The 16,027-nt window shown below is 36.6% G+C and overlaps 1 protein-coding gene across 26 annotated transcripts in view; it reads right to left on the bottom strand.

The window, feature by feature from the left end:
- The window catches only part of PPP1R9A (protein phosphatase 1 regulatory subunit 9A), a 313,914-nt gene that overhangs the window by 61,493 nt on the left and 236,394 nt on the right, over positions 1–16,027 (bottom strand). For all 26 annotated transcript variants that reach the window (XM_070617521.1, XM_070617539.1, XM_070617526.1 and 23 more), the window contains one exon: positions 2,244–2,297. In XM_070617521.1, the coding sequence (XP_070473622.1) occupies positions 2,244–2,297 (54 nt within the window). The remainder of the gene's footprint in view (positions 1–2,243; positions 2,298–16,027) is intronic.

The raw sequence follows: 16,027 nt of genomic DNA, 5'->3' as shown, positions 1-16,027 counted from the left end.
TTCAACATGTTTTCTTTTAGAGTTTTTCTAACATAGAACTATGCGTAAAAGTTAACTAAAAAGAGAGGGAGAGACGCAAGCTGGGAAGGAGAGAGGTGCAGCAGCACAGTATGGCCTCATGGTTAAGAGGGGGACTCTGCCGTCATTCACTTCGGATTTGAATCCACTTTGCCATTATTGCCCTTTAAAACTTAGGCAAGTAACTGAAGTTCTCTAAGACTCAACCGTATTATCTATCAAACAGAATTGTGACATAACACATCAGCATGCTTCAAAAGGTCCTTGGACGGAATAATCCAAAAAATGTTAGTTATTTTTACTTCGTTTTTATTCCTTTTGATAACATTATTACATCCTTTATTTCAACTGAACGAACAAGTCCATAGCTCATTATTTAGCTGGCCGTTTCCTAAATTTCTAGAGCCTTAAAAACCCCAATTTGCATAAAAGCATAAAAAATAGTTTAAGTTAAAATATAAATTATTGCTGAATTAATTTAAATCCTTCCAGTGGAACAGAAAGGCAGTTTCATGTGGTTTCTGTTTCCAAGGATTCTTAGAAATAGATGGTATACTAGTCCAAGTCCCCTATTTCTATAGAAACTCAAGGCTGAGCCTTTAGGTGAGGGGTCAGAGGTTATTTATTCACAATAACTGCCTGACTTTTAAACTAGTGCTTCATCTATTTCATATGCCTCCTTTAAAGTTCAAAGGATGTAGAGTCATTATAAACTACCAATTTTCAAAATCTAAGACGTTCCAAAATCATACAGCATTCAGTAAATGGAAATATATATGTGTGTGTGTTTTTATGTATATTTTAAACTAAATTCATTGGCAAAAGAGATTACAAAGTAAAAAATAGTCAAAATATTTCAAAATTAGGAATTCTATTATCAAAATGGATATAAAGAGTCATAGAGTAAAGTAAGCTAATCTATGGAGGTTATATGCCAATATAATAATGAGAAAAAGATAAACTACTAATTTATGGGATTTTCTAAATTAAATGTTTATAGTCTAACATATAAGCTTTGTTAAAGCACTTACAATCACAGGGTAATCTTTTTCCCTGATTGTAACCAACAATCAAAAAAAATCTATTCTTCCATTCTGTGCCAAGAAACAATAGCAATTTAAAACAGGACTGGGTTTTTACTGCATCTTTTATTAAGCAATCTTTTGTACTCACAGTGTTTATTTACCAACCACTACTAATTTAAAAATTATTATTAAAAGAGCTTGGCTGACACCATGAATGATGTATAGACATGTTTTGACTAAAGAGCTACAGAGTTATTAGCTGAGAATACCATTTAACCAAAATAGCCTTGCTAATTCATCTCCATTTAAAACACATGGAAAAACCAAAATAAGTGTTCAACGTGAATAGGAAAACAGATTGTTAGTGGTGGGTGAGAAATTATGTCTTAATTTTTAAAAGACCATAAACAACAAACAATATTGTTTTAAAAGTCACTCCAAAGATATTTTCAAATCTTTAAAATTATATATTTGATAAAACTAGGCTCAGTTCTAGGAAATTACAAGTACTTTATTAGTTACCAATTTAAAACGTCCTTTTGAATTTTGTATTATTTCATATATAAACTAAAAATACATTCTCCCTTTTATCAAGATCTGTTATTTTCCACAAATTTAAATAATGTGAACTAAGCTTGTCTAAAAATTTCCAATAGCATCTGGCACCTAAAATCAATTATTCATATATCAAATTTCACAATATTTAATTATTGGAAACTGGAATTTTTTCTACAAAAAATAATTAATGAGCTATGTTAAAATACATTGTTTCTGATGAATAAGTTAAAAATAAATAAGTGATTAAATCTATCTAAAATAAGACAAATAAAAAGACAGAGAGAAGTGTAATAGCTTGTGCTTAAGAAATTAGTGGTCTAACGCTATTCGCATGTTTGAACCATTAAAAATATTGACTCTCTGAGGAAAGTCGAGAGGGAACTGGCCACATTGTGAAAATATGTAAATGTGTATTTTTAAAATATTGTGCTCTTTTCACTGATGGGGTATAGTGGTGCTTATCCCCTCGGGGTATGGTTCTCACTAGCGGGTGTGTCTACACATCTAACACTGGAAATGAATCTCTCACATTTGTATTCTTTCAAATGCACAGGAACAAATCCTTTAGTCCTAGGGTTGAATTTATTCACGGCATAGAAAGTTTAAAAAAATACAATTCCAACACCACTCATTGGTGCTTACCTTGGTCTTCAATTTTTGAATCTCTGCTTCTGTAACTGCGTGCTTGATTTGCAACTGAAAATTGAAAAGAAAGAAAAAATGTGAACTAAGAAAGTGTATCTATATTTTTAAAGCCTCAGAATACTTTATTACACAGCAGAAGTCCTAGGAAAGTGCTGCAGTGCAGCAGGTTGTAAATTAAAACGTCTAGTGTGTAAAATGACTCACTTGGTGCGGACTAATTAAACACACGGTTTATGGCCCATACTTCCTGATATCAGATTAGGTTACGAATTTAATTGCTCAGGGACCAAAGAGAAACAAACACATTTTCTTGCCCTCTTTGCAGCTCTTCCTTTATGATTCGAGCGCCAAGGAATTTCCTTGTAGTCTTGTGGATTAACAGTTTAAGCAGGCAAGTCAGCAAGCGGCTGTGTGAAGATTCGATTCCAAACCTGGAAGAAAGGTGGCGCTATGGTTCCGTGAGTCACACGAGGCTGAGCAGTTCTTACAGCTCAGGCGGCTGCAAAGCGGGAGAGGGTGAGGCAGTTCCACAGCGAAATCTGTTTTTTTTTTAATTGCAAGAAAGGTGCAGATTGAGATTTCTGTCCTCCAAGGGATCTATTCCTATTGAGGAGCTAGAGCCCCAGGAGCTTCAGCTACTGTTTATTACCATAAGAACCACCATTTACGTTTGTTTTGCTTCTCCCCTCCCCCTACTTTGTTTCCTCTGTCACGGAAGATCATCATTCATTTCCTTAAGGGATAAATAAATACACCAAAATTTAAGGAAAACAATTTATGCCTTGACAGTCTCTTCTCTGAAATCCTTAGGGCCAGATGTTTTTGGAATTCAGAATTCTTTTAATTTGAGAAAGGTAGGAAGATGCATTTTCCACAAATTGTGTATCACCCACAGCAGCATCTGCAGGGGTATTCTGCAAGCAAATGCAGGAAGGTTTTGGCCACCAAACATATGAATATTCTCACTAAGTGAGGTATATAAAGACTATAAGTGTCCTATCAGTTTTGGTCAGGTTTACCACCAAATGAGTTTGCCACAAAATTATTTTTAAAAACTGTTTTCAGAGCATTTTGGATTTAGGATTGTACAAGAGGGTCTGTAAACTTCTCATATTCCTGTAATTAAATAAGTCTAAGGTTTTCTTCTCAGAAAAAGTCAGTCAGTAGGCCGATGGGAGGATAGAAACACAAACCTTTGGAGGTCATAGCACCTCATAAACCCCAGCTTCCTCTTTGGTTTGCAATCTGCACTTTCTCGGTTTTGACCCAGCTCGCAGCGGCATATGGGAAGGATGAAGAGGGAAACAAGGCAGAACCAAAGACAGGCTCATTCCATGAATAAAAGCCCAGAAGCTGAGAGCCCCCAAGCTCCTGGTAACATGCTCCTTCCTTGATGCTTTCAGGTCTCGTGTTCTGTTGAAGGGCTGGCGTCCGCACTGCGGCAGCTCTGCTACTGCTCTAGGTCCTGAGCGGTGATCTTGAAACTGTTTTAAATTTGATTCTTCCAGCTCACATCACTTATCTTACTTTCCCACTTTCAGATCTGGTCACTCTTGCAGTCTTGCTGATTCGGCTCTTGCTTCTTTCAGCCTTATTGGTTCCTAGGGGCTTCCGGCTCTAAGAGTCTCTAGAGAGGAAGTACCCTCTACGCAACTGTCATTCTTCTATGAGGCCCAAACAAGCACTTCTGAGTTTCTCACCATAGCCCTAGTGGTACAACACTTAACTTACCTGCTTTAGCAGATGCTCAGAGCACCAGTGTACCTGGCAAGTGCTGCTCCAAATTCATGGTAACTCCCTTCCACCTCACTGATGAGGTCTGTGCTCAGCCAGAGTGCTAGAATGGATGAATATTTTGAGACCCGCCAATGCCAGGCAACTCAGCCTGATATGCTCAGATGTCCACGTGGATACTTCAACTATGGGCCCTGCAGTGAACACACTACTGCAGAGTCACAGATCCTTCACTTCTGGTCTCACTTTGGACATGGGAAACTAGGGCTCAGAGACAAAAACTGACCTGGTCTAGTTCTCACGGTGAATCACTGTTAAAACCAGGAGCAGAACCTGGATCTTTTGGTTCCTGATCCAGTGCCATTTCCTTTAGAATAGTAAGGATTCACTCAACAGGCATTTATTGAAGAGTTGCTATGTGCAAGGTGCTGTGAAGACAACTCTTCCTCCTTGTAACATCTATTAGTGCTAATCTCCCCCACCAATATAAAGTAATAAACTAAAAATGGAAAAATACTTACATGTTAGACATGAAACATTATTTTTATATATATATAAATATGCACACACATACACATATATACATTTATGGCTATAAGGAATTATTTTCCATGGAGATCTTGTACTTCAGTATGAACACACTCAGGCATCCAGCAAATCCATGTGCCTAGGTGATTTTGGAGTATCTGCAATTGTTATTGACAAGAAAATCGACTCCTTGCTCTTTCTACCATGTGCCAAGTGTAAAGAGTAGTTGTTATTAGACTGTTTGAATTCATCTCAGGGCTACCACATACTAGCTATGTGACACTGGAAAATTACTTAAACTCTCCTACCTTCGCTTTCCTCACAGGTAAAATGCAGTTCCGCATAGATCATAACCTTCCTTATTGGAAGATTCAATGAGATGACCTACGTAAAGCTTTAACAGTGGCTAGCGTAGAATAAGCCCTCTATAAAGTTAGTCAAGACTGAGAAAGAATGATCTGAAGAACTCAAATATGATTACTCCAACTCCATTTCCCAGTTGAAAGTGCTAAATGCTGTGAAATGTCACACCTGAAATAAAACGAACGGCTCTAGTTCTATTTGAAGAGTAGCAAGAAATCAAAAGGGCAGATTTTCTGATGAACATGCAACTGTGGGGAAGTGCCAGATTCTTCTTCCTCAGTGGCGAAGCCCCTGTAGGGGAACCAAGCATACGGCAGGCAACTTGTTGGGCCTTTGGATTTCTTTGCTCAGAACACCGTGAGCACTCCCAAGCTGCTTCTCCGGGCCCTGGTTTCCCACATGAGAAACAAGAGGGCTAAATGGGAGGAACTCCAAGGCCCTTGCAAGTACTACAGGTGTGATGTTTATGAAAGGAAGAGCCTGGAGAAGGTTGTCATGGTTGCAGAGGCTAGAAATTTCTGTCCCAAGCCAGCATTTTCATTCCTATGAATGCATATGCTGGACTAATCCACCGACATGTGGGACAAACTTTGGTAAAGCTGTTAAACAGCCAAGTTGATCTTCAGTTATCCCACCCCTTCTATCTCACCGAACTGGATAACAGAAGAGAGCTGACCTCATTAGTAGTGAGGTGAGAACACTGACAAAAGCTTAGAAGGTTACTGAGTACAGTCAGATTCCTTAGGCACGGCAAAGAAGAATGAAGTGAGTAAATTCAGAGCGCATTCAGAAGATGGACAAAAGTTTTAGTGCAAGGTTTTCTTAGTACTCATAAGGCCTGAAGTTATAGATATGTGACTGTTTTAATCCTATATGCACATTAAGAGAATTTCTATAAATCCATCACTATTAACAGGAAAAGCATCAAAAATAAACTAACTGGGGCCGCCCCCGTGGCTGAGTGGTTACGTTTGAACACTCCTCTTTGGCAGGCCAGGGTTTTGCCAGTTTGGATCCTGGGCGCAGACATGGCACCGCTCATTAGGCCACGCTGAGGCGGTGTCCCACATAGCACAACCAGAGGCACTCATGACTAGAATATACAACTATGTACTTGGGGGCTTTAGGGAACAGAAGAAGGAAAAAACAAAAAGAAGACTGCCAACAGATGTTAGCTCAGGTACCAACCTGTAAAAATTTAAAAAATTGAGAAAAACTAACTGAACCCTTCCATTTTATATAGGAAGAAACTGTGTTTAAGGAGCTTAAGCTGCAGAGCTAGCAAGTGTCAAAGCCAGGTTTTACAAACCTCAGCCCATGGTTCTTTCCAGCAATAGTAAATTTCTTACATTTGTAGGCCTGTTTATCATCTTCATCATCTCCTTTATCACGGCAAACGAGTCTGTGAGGGAAGCCGGACAGGCACTGCCAACCTCACGGTTCAGATGGGGAAAGAGGCTCAGAGGAGGTAGGTGCTTCTTCAAGTTCCCAGTAGAAGCAGGTGGTGGAGTGGAAACTCTCCGAGGTCTGACTCCCCCTAGCTCTGTTCCTCCCTTTACCATGCGTCTAATCTGAACCAGCTTTGGGATACATTTTTCATTTAATCCTCACAAAAACCCTGAGGCATATGTATGTCATCATTGTCACCTCCCAGATGAGAAAGTATTGCTCCGACTGGAAACCATGGATTACTTCAGATAGTCTCTGAGTTTTCTGACACTAAATACAAAATGATGCTCAGTCAGCTGCTACTGTTCATGGGACTTAGGAAGAAACATCTCCATTATTCAACCAGCATTTACTGAACGATACTGTGTGTGATGTGTTAGTCATAGTGAGGATACAAGAACAGGACATGGAATCTAACTTGAGAACACTTACTACAGAGAGATTAATAAATACAACCTCCCGAGAGAAGGGCCCAGACCATCCCGAGAGAAATGTCAAAGGAAAGCTGCTCCTAGATGGCCTGATTAGTCTTACTCCTATAGCCAGGTCGGATGCCCTTTGGCTTTGGCCTATTTGTCATAATTCCAACTGTGGACCCTACCTTCTAGACAGAGTGGACATGATGGGCCCAAGATACCTCCATTTCATGAGGGAGAGAAAATTGCTTTTCAAAGAGGTGAAGCGACTTGACAAAAGAAGTACAGTTGGTAAAAGGTTGGGTTTTCTTATTCTACAGTTCTGCGTCCACATGTTTAATAACCTTTCCAAAGTACAGGTCCAAGGCTTTGCACATCACCCCCCTGAGACTGGTCGGGCTGACTGACTGCATGGAGAGGAGGTCAAGAGGATTGGTTAATAGAAACAGAGCCTGAAATACCTGCTGGAACTTTTAGGTTTCAGAGAATCTGGGCTTGGAGAAAAAGATTTGGGAAGGGAGGATACAAACAAAATTGCGGGTCTCTGTCTGTTAACTTACAAGACCAATCTCTTCATCTCTTCTACCATCTTTAACATGAATACTATGGATATCTACCCCAGGATTACAGCACAAACAAACATATGCCTTCCTACAGAGAACAGTACCTTTCATCTAACATTCTGCATTATTTTCTGTTTCTTTATTTCAAAAAGATGAACACAGAACATGTACTCATATCATTAAATCAATATAATCCAAATATAACTATGCTTGAAATAGAAATATCCTTATGCAGAAACGTAAGTACTAAGATTGAACTTTTGGACTCTCTACTTATCCTGTGGAAACATGGAAAACATTTTTCTTTAAAAAGTAAAAAGTATTGGGGCTAGCCCCGTGGCCGAGTGGTTAAGTTCACGCGCTCCGCTGCAGGCGGCCCAGTGCTTCGTTGGTTCGAATCCTGGGCGCGGACATGGCACCGCTCATCAAACCACGCTGAGGCAGCATCCCACATACCACAACTAGAAGGACCCACAACGAAGAATATACAACTATGTACTGGGGGGCTTTGGGGAGAAAAAGGAAAAAATAAAAAATAAATAAAAAATAAAAAAAAAGTAAAAAATATTATCTTTGCAGGGAAGATTTTAAGAGAGCTCTAGTACTAAAGATTTTAGAATCAGATAGCAACATTCTCTGCTCTTACTTTACAAGGGCAAAATAATAACTGAATATTTGCATAGAATTTTATAAAGTGGTTTCAGCACTGGAATCAGAATTTTTATAATTATCTTTGTGAGAATTTGATTGAAGTCTGCCTTACCCATGACAGTGCAAGGTCCACAAAAGAAGGAATTAGAGCTGTTTCCGCCCATACTTTGATGGTGTTAAAATGAAGCTATGTCATATATTTTTATAATTTCCGCTCAAGGCTCTATATATGGTCCCTATCTTTATGTGCACAAAAGTGTTTTTTTTCAGGGAACAGTTTCTGCAAAATTAGCTGAAATCAGCTGATTAAATGATATCATAATCTAATCTGAATGAGAACACTAATTGCAGCATATGTAGCATAGGGCGAGATACTCCAACAAGGTCACTCTCTAAGTAGGTACTCACTGATTATTAATAAGTTAAGGTGCTGGATGTAGGTGACATCCTGTAATTACAGTTCCTTTTTAAATTCATATCTGTTTACTGCTAAGGAGGTAACATTTTACAGCTTCTCTACATGTTAAAGGAAATTTCCATGAAGACAATTTTATTATCTAATGCATTTATAACTTTTTCTACATTATTTTTCATAGATTCTCTATGACTTAAATAAGTAAAATAACACAAATTTTAGACTCCATTTTTTCTTCAAGACAAATGTAGAACTGTTTGTACTGAGTGCTAATTCCCATGCCTCCTGAAGAGGAGTGGTAGAAGGGAAACACCGGATAGGTAGTTTAAACGAAACCTGGCCCTCGGTTTCCGATTCAGCCCCTTCCTACTTCCCACTAAGTTTTCAGTGAAATCACATCAAAAAAGAAAATCTTAAAACCAAATGGACACTAAAACTAAAAACAACTGTTACTAGAATGTGAAAGAGTCATGAGGTTGAATTAAGAAAACCTAACCAAGCCTCACTCCAGAGATAGGAGATGCTCTGTGTCACCCTCACTGCTGAGTCTGTCCAATCAGAAAGTTCGGCAACCTCTACTGTTTTTCCCAGGAACTATCCTCAAACCAGGTTTTCTAACTCTTTTAGTATTCCATATTCATTCAGAATGCAACTAGTATACTAGAATAGGAAAAGAATGCAGGAAGGTGGCTGACAATGGCGCACTGCATACTTCCAGCTGCAGGAGAGCAATCTAGTCACGGGCGGTTGCAGTAAGTGCTTTGATAGCAGGGAATAATCTTTTCTCTTCTTCTTTAACTTAGAGAACCTAGTGGCGAGATTTGGAATTATCTCACCTTAGCACAAAGAACTGTACTAGATGGTAGACTGCCAGAAAATAGCAACCAGCTAGATACTAGGCACATAGATATGTCCTCAAGATGCAGATCTAGAAACGGGATTCATATAAAAAAATGGATAACTGCTGACTAACATCAAATACAAAAAGGGTTTTGTCTCATTTCAAGATAAAGGAGAAAAAGGCAAAATTGAGCCTATTAATAAATACTTGAGTTCAAGATAAAGAGACTATCAACTTGAAAACTCATGTAAGGAAACCTGTGAAAATGATGCTAACCCATAAGTAAAAAGATATTTTAAGGTAACTCTATGGAATAACAGGATGAAGAAAAAGTGAGAAAGCATGAGGAATGGATAGAGAGTAAGGAAACTAAAAATTTAATAAGAGAATTTAAGTCATGTTTGAGGTGCCAAAGAGCATAAATGAATTTGAAGTTAAAAGCATATTTAATGCAGGGCCGGCCCGGTGGCGCAGCGGTTAAGTTTGCACGTTCCGCTTCTCAGCGGCCCAGGGTTCGCCAGTTCGGATCCGGGTGTGGACATGGCATCGCTTGGCACGCCATGCTGTGGTAGGCGTCCCACATATAAAGCAGAGGAAGATGTGCACAGATGTTAGCTCAGGGCCAGGCTTCCTCAGTAGAGGAGGACTGGCAGTAGTTAGCTCAGGGATAATCTTCCTCAAAAAAAAAAAAGGTATATTTAATGCTACAGTAAATGGAATCATTGATATGAGAGGACACATTTGAGAACAATCTCAGACGTAGAAAAAATAGAAAAGGAAATATGAAAAAGATAATTAACACTGAAGACAAAGTGACCCTAGAAAAGAAACAGAAAAAAATAACAAAAACTGAGAAAGATATTCATGGACTAAAACAAAAACAAAACACAACACAAACATAAAAGATGGAAAGATGATTAGAAGAAAAAATATCAATGAAAGGAGGCCTCTTTCAAGAAATTGTGATAAAAATTTTAAAGTACAAGGCTAACACAATACGAGCATCCAAATGCCAGGCTGGCATTAGACTTTTCCTTTCCAATATGCAATGCTAGCTTAAAACAGTGAAGTTTGCCCTACAACATTTTCAGGAAAAAAGGCTGTGAATCAAAATATTAAACCCAGCTAATTATCATTCCTATGTCACAATAATTAGAATGTTCCATTCTCAATGTGGGAAGCTCATGAAAACTGTATCCTCCATGAATACTTGATAAATTACTGAAAGATATACTCTGAGAAATGAGGAAAAATCCAGAATCTAAGAATTAATGTGGAAATTCTGGTGGAAAGGGAATAATTGTCGAAACTGAGTAAGCTGAAAGCGCAACTATTTGTTGTACATATTATTATAAAGCTAACTGAGAACACAAGTTTTAAAAAATGTGGTAACTAAATTTTAACAATAACCTTGTCTTAGAAAGCAAGATTGTATCAAATACTTCTGCATAAAACATTCAAATGGTATTTTGTTCTTAATTTTAAAGATTACAGAAATAGAGAATACTTCTTAAAACTTGAAGATAATCCTTAGTAAAAACCACTAACTATAAAAGAAGCATAAAGCATAAAATGAAACGAGTTCAATTAGACCTTGAATCATTATAACAATAAATTTAAGTTGCTAAATTTTCTTATTAAAAGGTACAGTCTTCAAGATAACATTTTAAAAATTTACAATAAAACAAAGTGCTGCAATTAAGTTTCTGTTAAAAGTAGGTACACACATACACCTATGTGTGTTTATCCAGCAACTACAAACAAAATAGCGGTAAGATTACTAACATAAGACAAAGAATACTTAAAAATAAAAAATCTTTGTCATATTATATGTGCTTTCAATATAGAGTTGAAATAAATAATCAAAGCTATTAGACACAAAATACAATCACGAGATGTAATTTTACTATATGGCTCTCAATGTACAAGGTTAAATAGGAAAAATGAATAAGGATACAGAAGACATAAAATACAAAATATCACTTTTATCACAAATATTCATATTAATCCATAATAAAAGCACCACTTTCAAAAAAATATTAAAACTTGTAAAGACAATACTATCTGACCAAAATGTAACAAGACATTAATTAATCATTTAAAAGTTATAAATTAAAAACTGTTTTCTCAATTATTCAAGACAAACAGGAAATGAAAACAATAAAAAGGAAAATGTAGACTACTTGCAAAATGATGACAAGAAGAAGAATGCACACTGAAACTAAAAGATGTGGCCAAAGGTCTAACCAGAGAGAGATTCATAGTTTCTAAGTGCTTTTGTGTTTCAACAATAAAGTATTACAATAAATTAAGCATTTATTTCCAGAAGTTACAATAAGAGAAATGAGCCATTCCTAAGGATAACAGGATGATGGAATTAATAAAAATTAAAGGTAGTAATGACTGAATTGGGTAAGGGAAAACTTCCAGTTTAGTACAACATACCAAATTAACAAAAGCTATTTATTGCCTCTCTTGAATTCAACTTTGGAGATGCCAAAAGAGAAAAAAAAGGAACTCTGATAGGCTTCAAGGTCTTATTCATCAATTAATAAAAAAGCTTGTAAGAAACAGAACACAGGGTTTCCAGATGTATTTCGAAAAAATGAGGATCTGAAGCAGGAAAATGTCAGCAACCAGGAATGGGAGACAGCAATCTAATTAATCTTGAATTTCCCACATGTGACCTGGGTAAGCCTACATCTGGAGGTAAATTAGGGACAATCTATTCCATCACCCTGAAGCTTGGACATTCTAGCTACTAACTTAACCTTTGGTGCCATGTGGTAAAGTAGCAGTACCAGAACAATAGTGAATTAACATCAGGGCAGCACTGAAATCCCATTAGAGTTAGAAAGAAATAGAGGTGAGTTGGAACTAATTATTTTGTAACTTGTTGTATTTAACTAAAACTCCTCAAATACCAAAAAAATAAAAATGAGAGAGGGGAAGAGAAGCAGATGACAGTATCTGATGGCTATGATTTTGTTAAATGGTAAAGACATAGCTATTGATCTACTTTCTACACTCTTAGGAGAAAATAACCTAAGACTGAGTCAAAGTTACTCAGGGGCAATCTCTAGAAGAAGAGAATAAAAATGTATAACTTAAGCAGCAGATGGAAATTTGATGTATCCAATGGCAAGTAGGTAAAAAAGACAATGAAAGAAACAAGAAGAAAGCATGGAAACTGTAAAATGTGAAATAAAGGGGCAGATGTAAGTTCTAACATTAAAGTGAACAAAGTAAATGTAAATGGGTTAAACTCACCAATTAACTAAAAAGACTCCCAGAGTAGTATACGAGATTTAGGAATAGGTTGACTAAAGAAAACACATTTGTACAAAAGAATGCAGAATGGCTAAAAACAAAGAGATGGAAAAAATAGATGCTCTGAAGCAAAAGAAAGCCAGTGTTAGACTGTTGCTATCAGACAAAATAGAATTTGGGGTAAAAATGCATCATAAGGGACAAGAGAAGTGTTACAATAAATCAAGAAGTTGTAACAGTTCTGAACATACGTGAAGCTAACGACAAAGATTTAAAATATGTAAAACTACCACTGACAGAATTACAGGAAGAAAAGACAACTGTAGTTTGTGATTTTAACACATGCTTTTCAGAATTAGTAAATCAAGCAGACAACACGCTATGCCATGCTATAGAGAAGAAATGTGTTTTTATTACCTTTTTTTTTTTGAGGAAGATTAGCCCTGAGCTAACTGCTGCTAATCCTCCTCTTTTTGCTGAGGAAGCCTGGTCCTGAGCTAACATCCATGTCCATCTTCCTCTACTTTATATGTGGGACGCCTACCACAGCACGGCATGCAAAGAGGTGCCATGTCTGCACCCAGGATCCGAACTGGCCAACCCTGGGCCACCAAAGCGAAACGTGCAAACTTAACCACTACACCACCAGGCCAGCCCCTGTTTATATTATTAATCTTAGTTATGTAAATGAAAAACATATGCAAATTTCATACCAAACACAGAATATGTGTGCTTTTTTAATATATGAGGAATATTGAAACAAAATCATTTATGAATTAAGCTACAACAGAAGTCTCAGAAATTCTAAATAGCTATGATGTAGAATATGTTTTCTGATCAGAGTGTGATAAAATCAGAACCCAATAACAAAAGAATAGCAAAATAAAGTTCCACATGTCCGGAAAGTAAAATACACCACTAAATAATTTTGTGAGGAAATCCTAACAGAAATTACATCTGAATGACAACAGCATACTAAATGTCAAAAATTGTGAACTGCAGCTAAAGCAATATTCAGGAAAAAAATTAGAGCTTTAAATATACTTATCAGAATGCAAGAGTTATCAAAAATAAATGTACTAAGTGCAAGTAATTAATACCAAAAAGGAGGAAAAATAAAAAGATCGATAGGAAATAATAAAATAAGTATTTTTTTAATTTAAAAAAACAATTAGAAATGTAAAAGATAACATGACAGGGAAAATTCTAGACAAACAAGTAAGAAAAAATGAAAATATTCAAATAGAGGAAAGAAAAAATTGTAAAAGGGTAACTGATTACAGATATTAAAGATTTCAGTATTTAAAAATTATACTACAAAAATATGTTAATAAATACAATGCTTAGAGGAAACTTATGAATTTCTTGAGAATTGCAAGATACCAAAATTGGCACAAGAAAAACTTGAAAACTTGAATAGAGTAATAGCCATTATAAAAGGTATTTTAAAACCTTCCTTCACAAAGGCATAGATGGTTTTATACCTGAGTAATAACAAATTTTGAAGGAACAGAAATTTTACCCTTATGCAAGTCATTAACTCTCTCTTATAAAAGTCATTTCTGAAAATAGAAAAATAAAAAAATTTTCTTAACTTACATTGAAGTTACTATAATCTTTGTGGCAGCTTTTGATTAATCCACTCTAGTTAAGATTTTCTGTTACTTATAGGTGGACGTTTATGTAATTAATAAAGGAGATAAAATTTTAGAGAGGGTCAGAAAAAAAGATGAGTCAATCAGATATATTCCTTAAACTTAGATTGAAAGGGTCAACATGTTAAAAATGCCAGTTTTCTGCAAGTTAATTTACTAGTTTAATGTAATTACAATAAAAACTGCAAAGTTTTTCAAGGGTAATAAAGTGATTTAAATGTTTTCTTGAATAAGTTGAAAAGTAAATGAATTTCTGAAGAGTTAGATGGATCTGATTTATTCCATCAGTGTTTAATATATATTCTAACAGAACTGCACCAAAGAATGAGGAAACGGAACAGAATATGAAGGTGCAAAGCAGCCCAGAGGGTAAAGGCACACATTCTGCAGATAATAATGCTGGCCCTCCAGTCAGAGGGAAATGCGTAAACGGCATTTAACAAAAGCGCTAGCCACCTTGGCAACTATTTGGAAAAACTAAATGAGGTACGTGTCTTGTATTACACAACAAATTCCAGTATATGCTTGATACCATTCATTCACTAAATACTTAAACACTAATTATATGCCAAGAACCATGCAAAGACTGAGGATATAATAGTGAGCACAAACAGAGGAGCTTGGAGTCTAGTAGGAAGATACATAATAGGCCAAAAGTAAGACTGATTGAGATAATGTCAGTCTGATGTGCTTTGTCCAAATAGTACAACACCTACTTTTCCTTGAAATAATGTAATTAAGAGAACCCTCTACAACACGAGACTCTATCCAGACTCCAATACAACATGACTCTCCACCTCCACCCCAGGTTTTGTGTATAATCTTGTGAATAACATGATGTTATATAGTATTTGGGTATGTATGTTAAACACACGAAGAAATTTAAAACTGTGATAATGGCAGTGTACAAGATACAAACACTGTGAAAGAGTGCCACACACTTGGTACTCAGGGCCGATCTCCTGAAGAAATCAACATATATATGTTAAATATAAAACAAAAGAGAATAAAAGAATTAGAAGTGAAGTGACATGGTATTTGCCTGTTCTTGAGGGGGGACAAATCTCTAATTCTTAAAAACCAAAATTAAAAGAAAACTACAGATTTGGTCACTCAGGTCAACAATAAATCAGCCATGTAAGATAGAATGGGTCCAGATCATGCAGTGGCCTATACCAAGGTCAGCAACCATTTTCTATAATGGGCCAGATAGCAAATAATTTAGGATTTGCCGACCATATGGTCTCTGTGCAACTGCTCAACTTTGCTGTTGCAGCATGAAAGCAGCACAAACAAAAAATAAATGGATGTTCACGGCTGTGTTTGAATAAAACTTTATTTACAGAAAAAGGGCAGTGGGCCACATTTGGCCAACAGGTCATAGTTTGCTGACCCCTGGTCTAGATCACACAGTTGTCTACACAATGGTGTACATGTCAAACAATGTTTATGGAGCATTGAGTCCTTGGCTCAATTCAGAAAAATGAGGATATAACTTCCATATACTATTTCTGCTTTTTAGGCTCTTTACCGTCCATAAAAGAATGTGGACCCTACTTCCAGTTCAATTATCTACCCAAGAGTAGGGGTCATACTCACGTGGCAACACAAAAGAGTTCTATTAGAGGCTTTGGCCAGGGTATACTACCCTGACCTCACTGCCTCAAAGTTGGATTGACAGTTAACAACATCCAAGGAAGATTTCTTCAAGAACAAGTAGTCCTTCTACTCTTCTAGATAATCTGTATTCTTGGGCCAAATCAGAGCCATAGAGAAACAGCTACCCAGATTATACCTCTTCCTCCAACTCAGCCTCTTCCTCCAGAACTTTCTTTCTCTGCATTGCTCTTTGGTTTGAAGACATCAGTTAATCTAGACAGTCTTTATAAGAAATGG

The sequence above is a fragment of the Equus przewalskii genome, chromosome 4, assembly GCF_037783145.1.
Source record: "Equus przewalskii isolate Varuska chromosome 4, EquPr2, whole genome shotgun sequence".
Classification (NCBI taxonomy): domain Eukaryota; kingdom Metazoa; phylum Chordata; class Mammalia; order Perissodactyla; family Equidae; genus Equus; species Equus przewalskii.
This window is presented reverse-complemented; position numbering and strand designations above follow the sequence as displayed.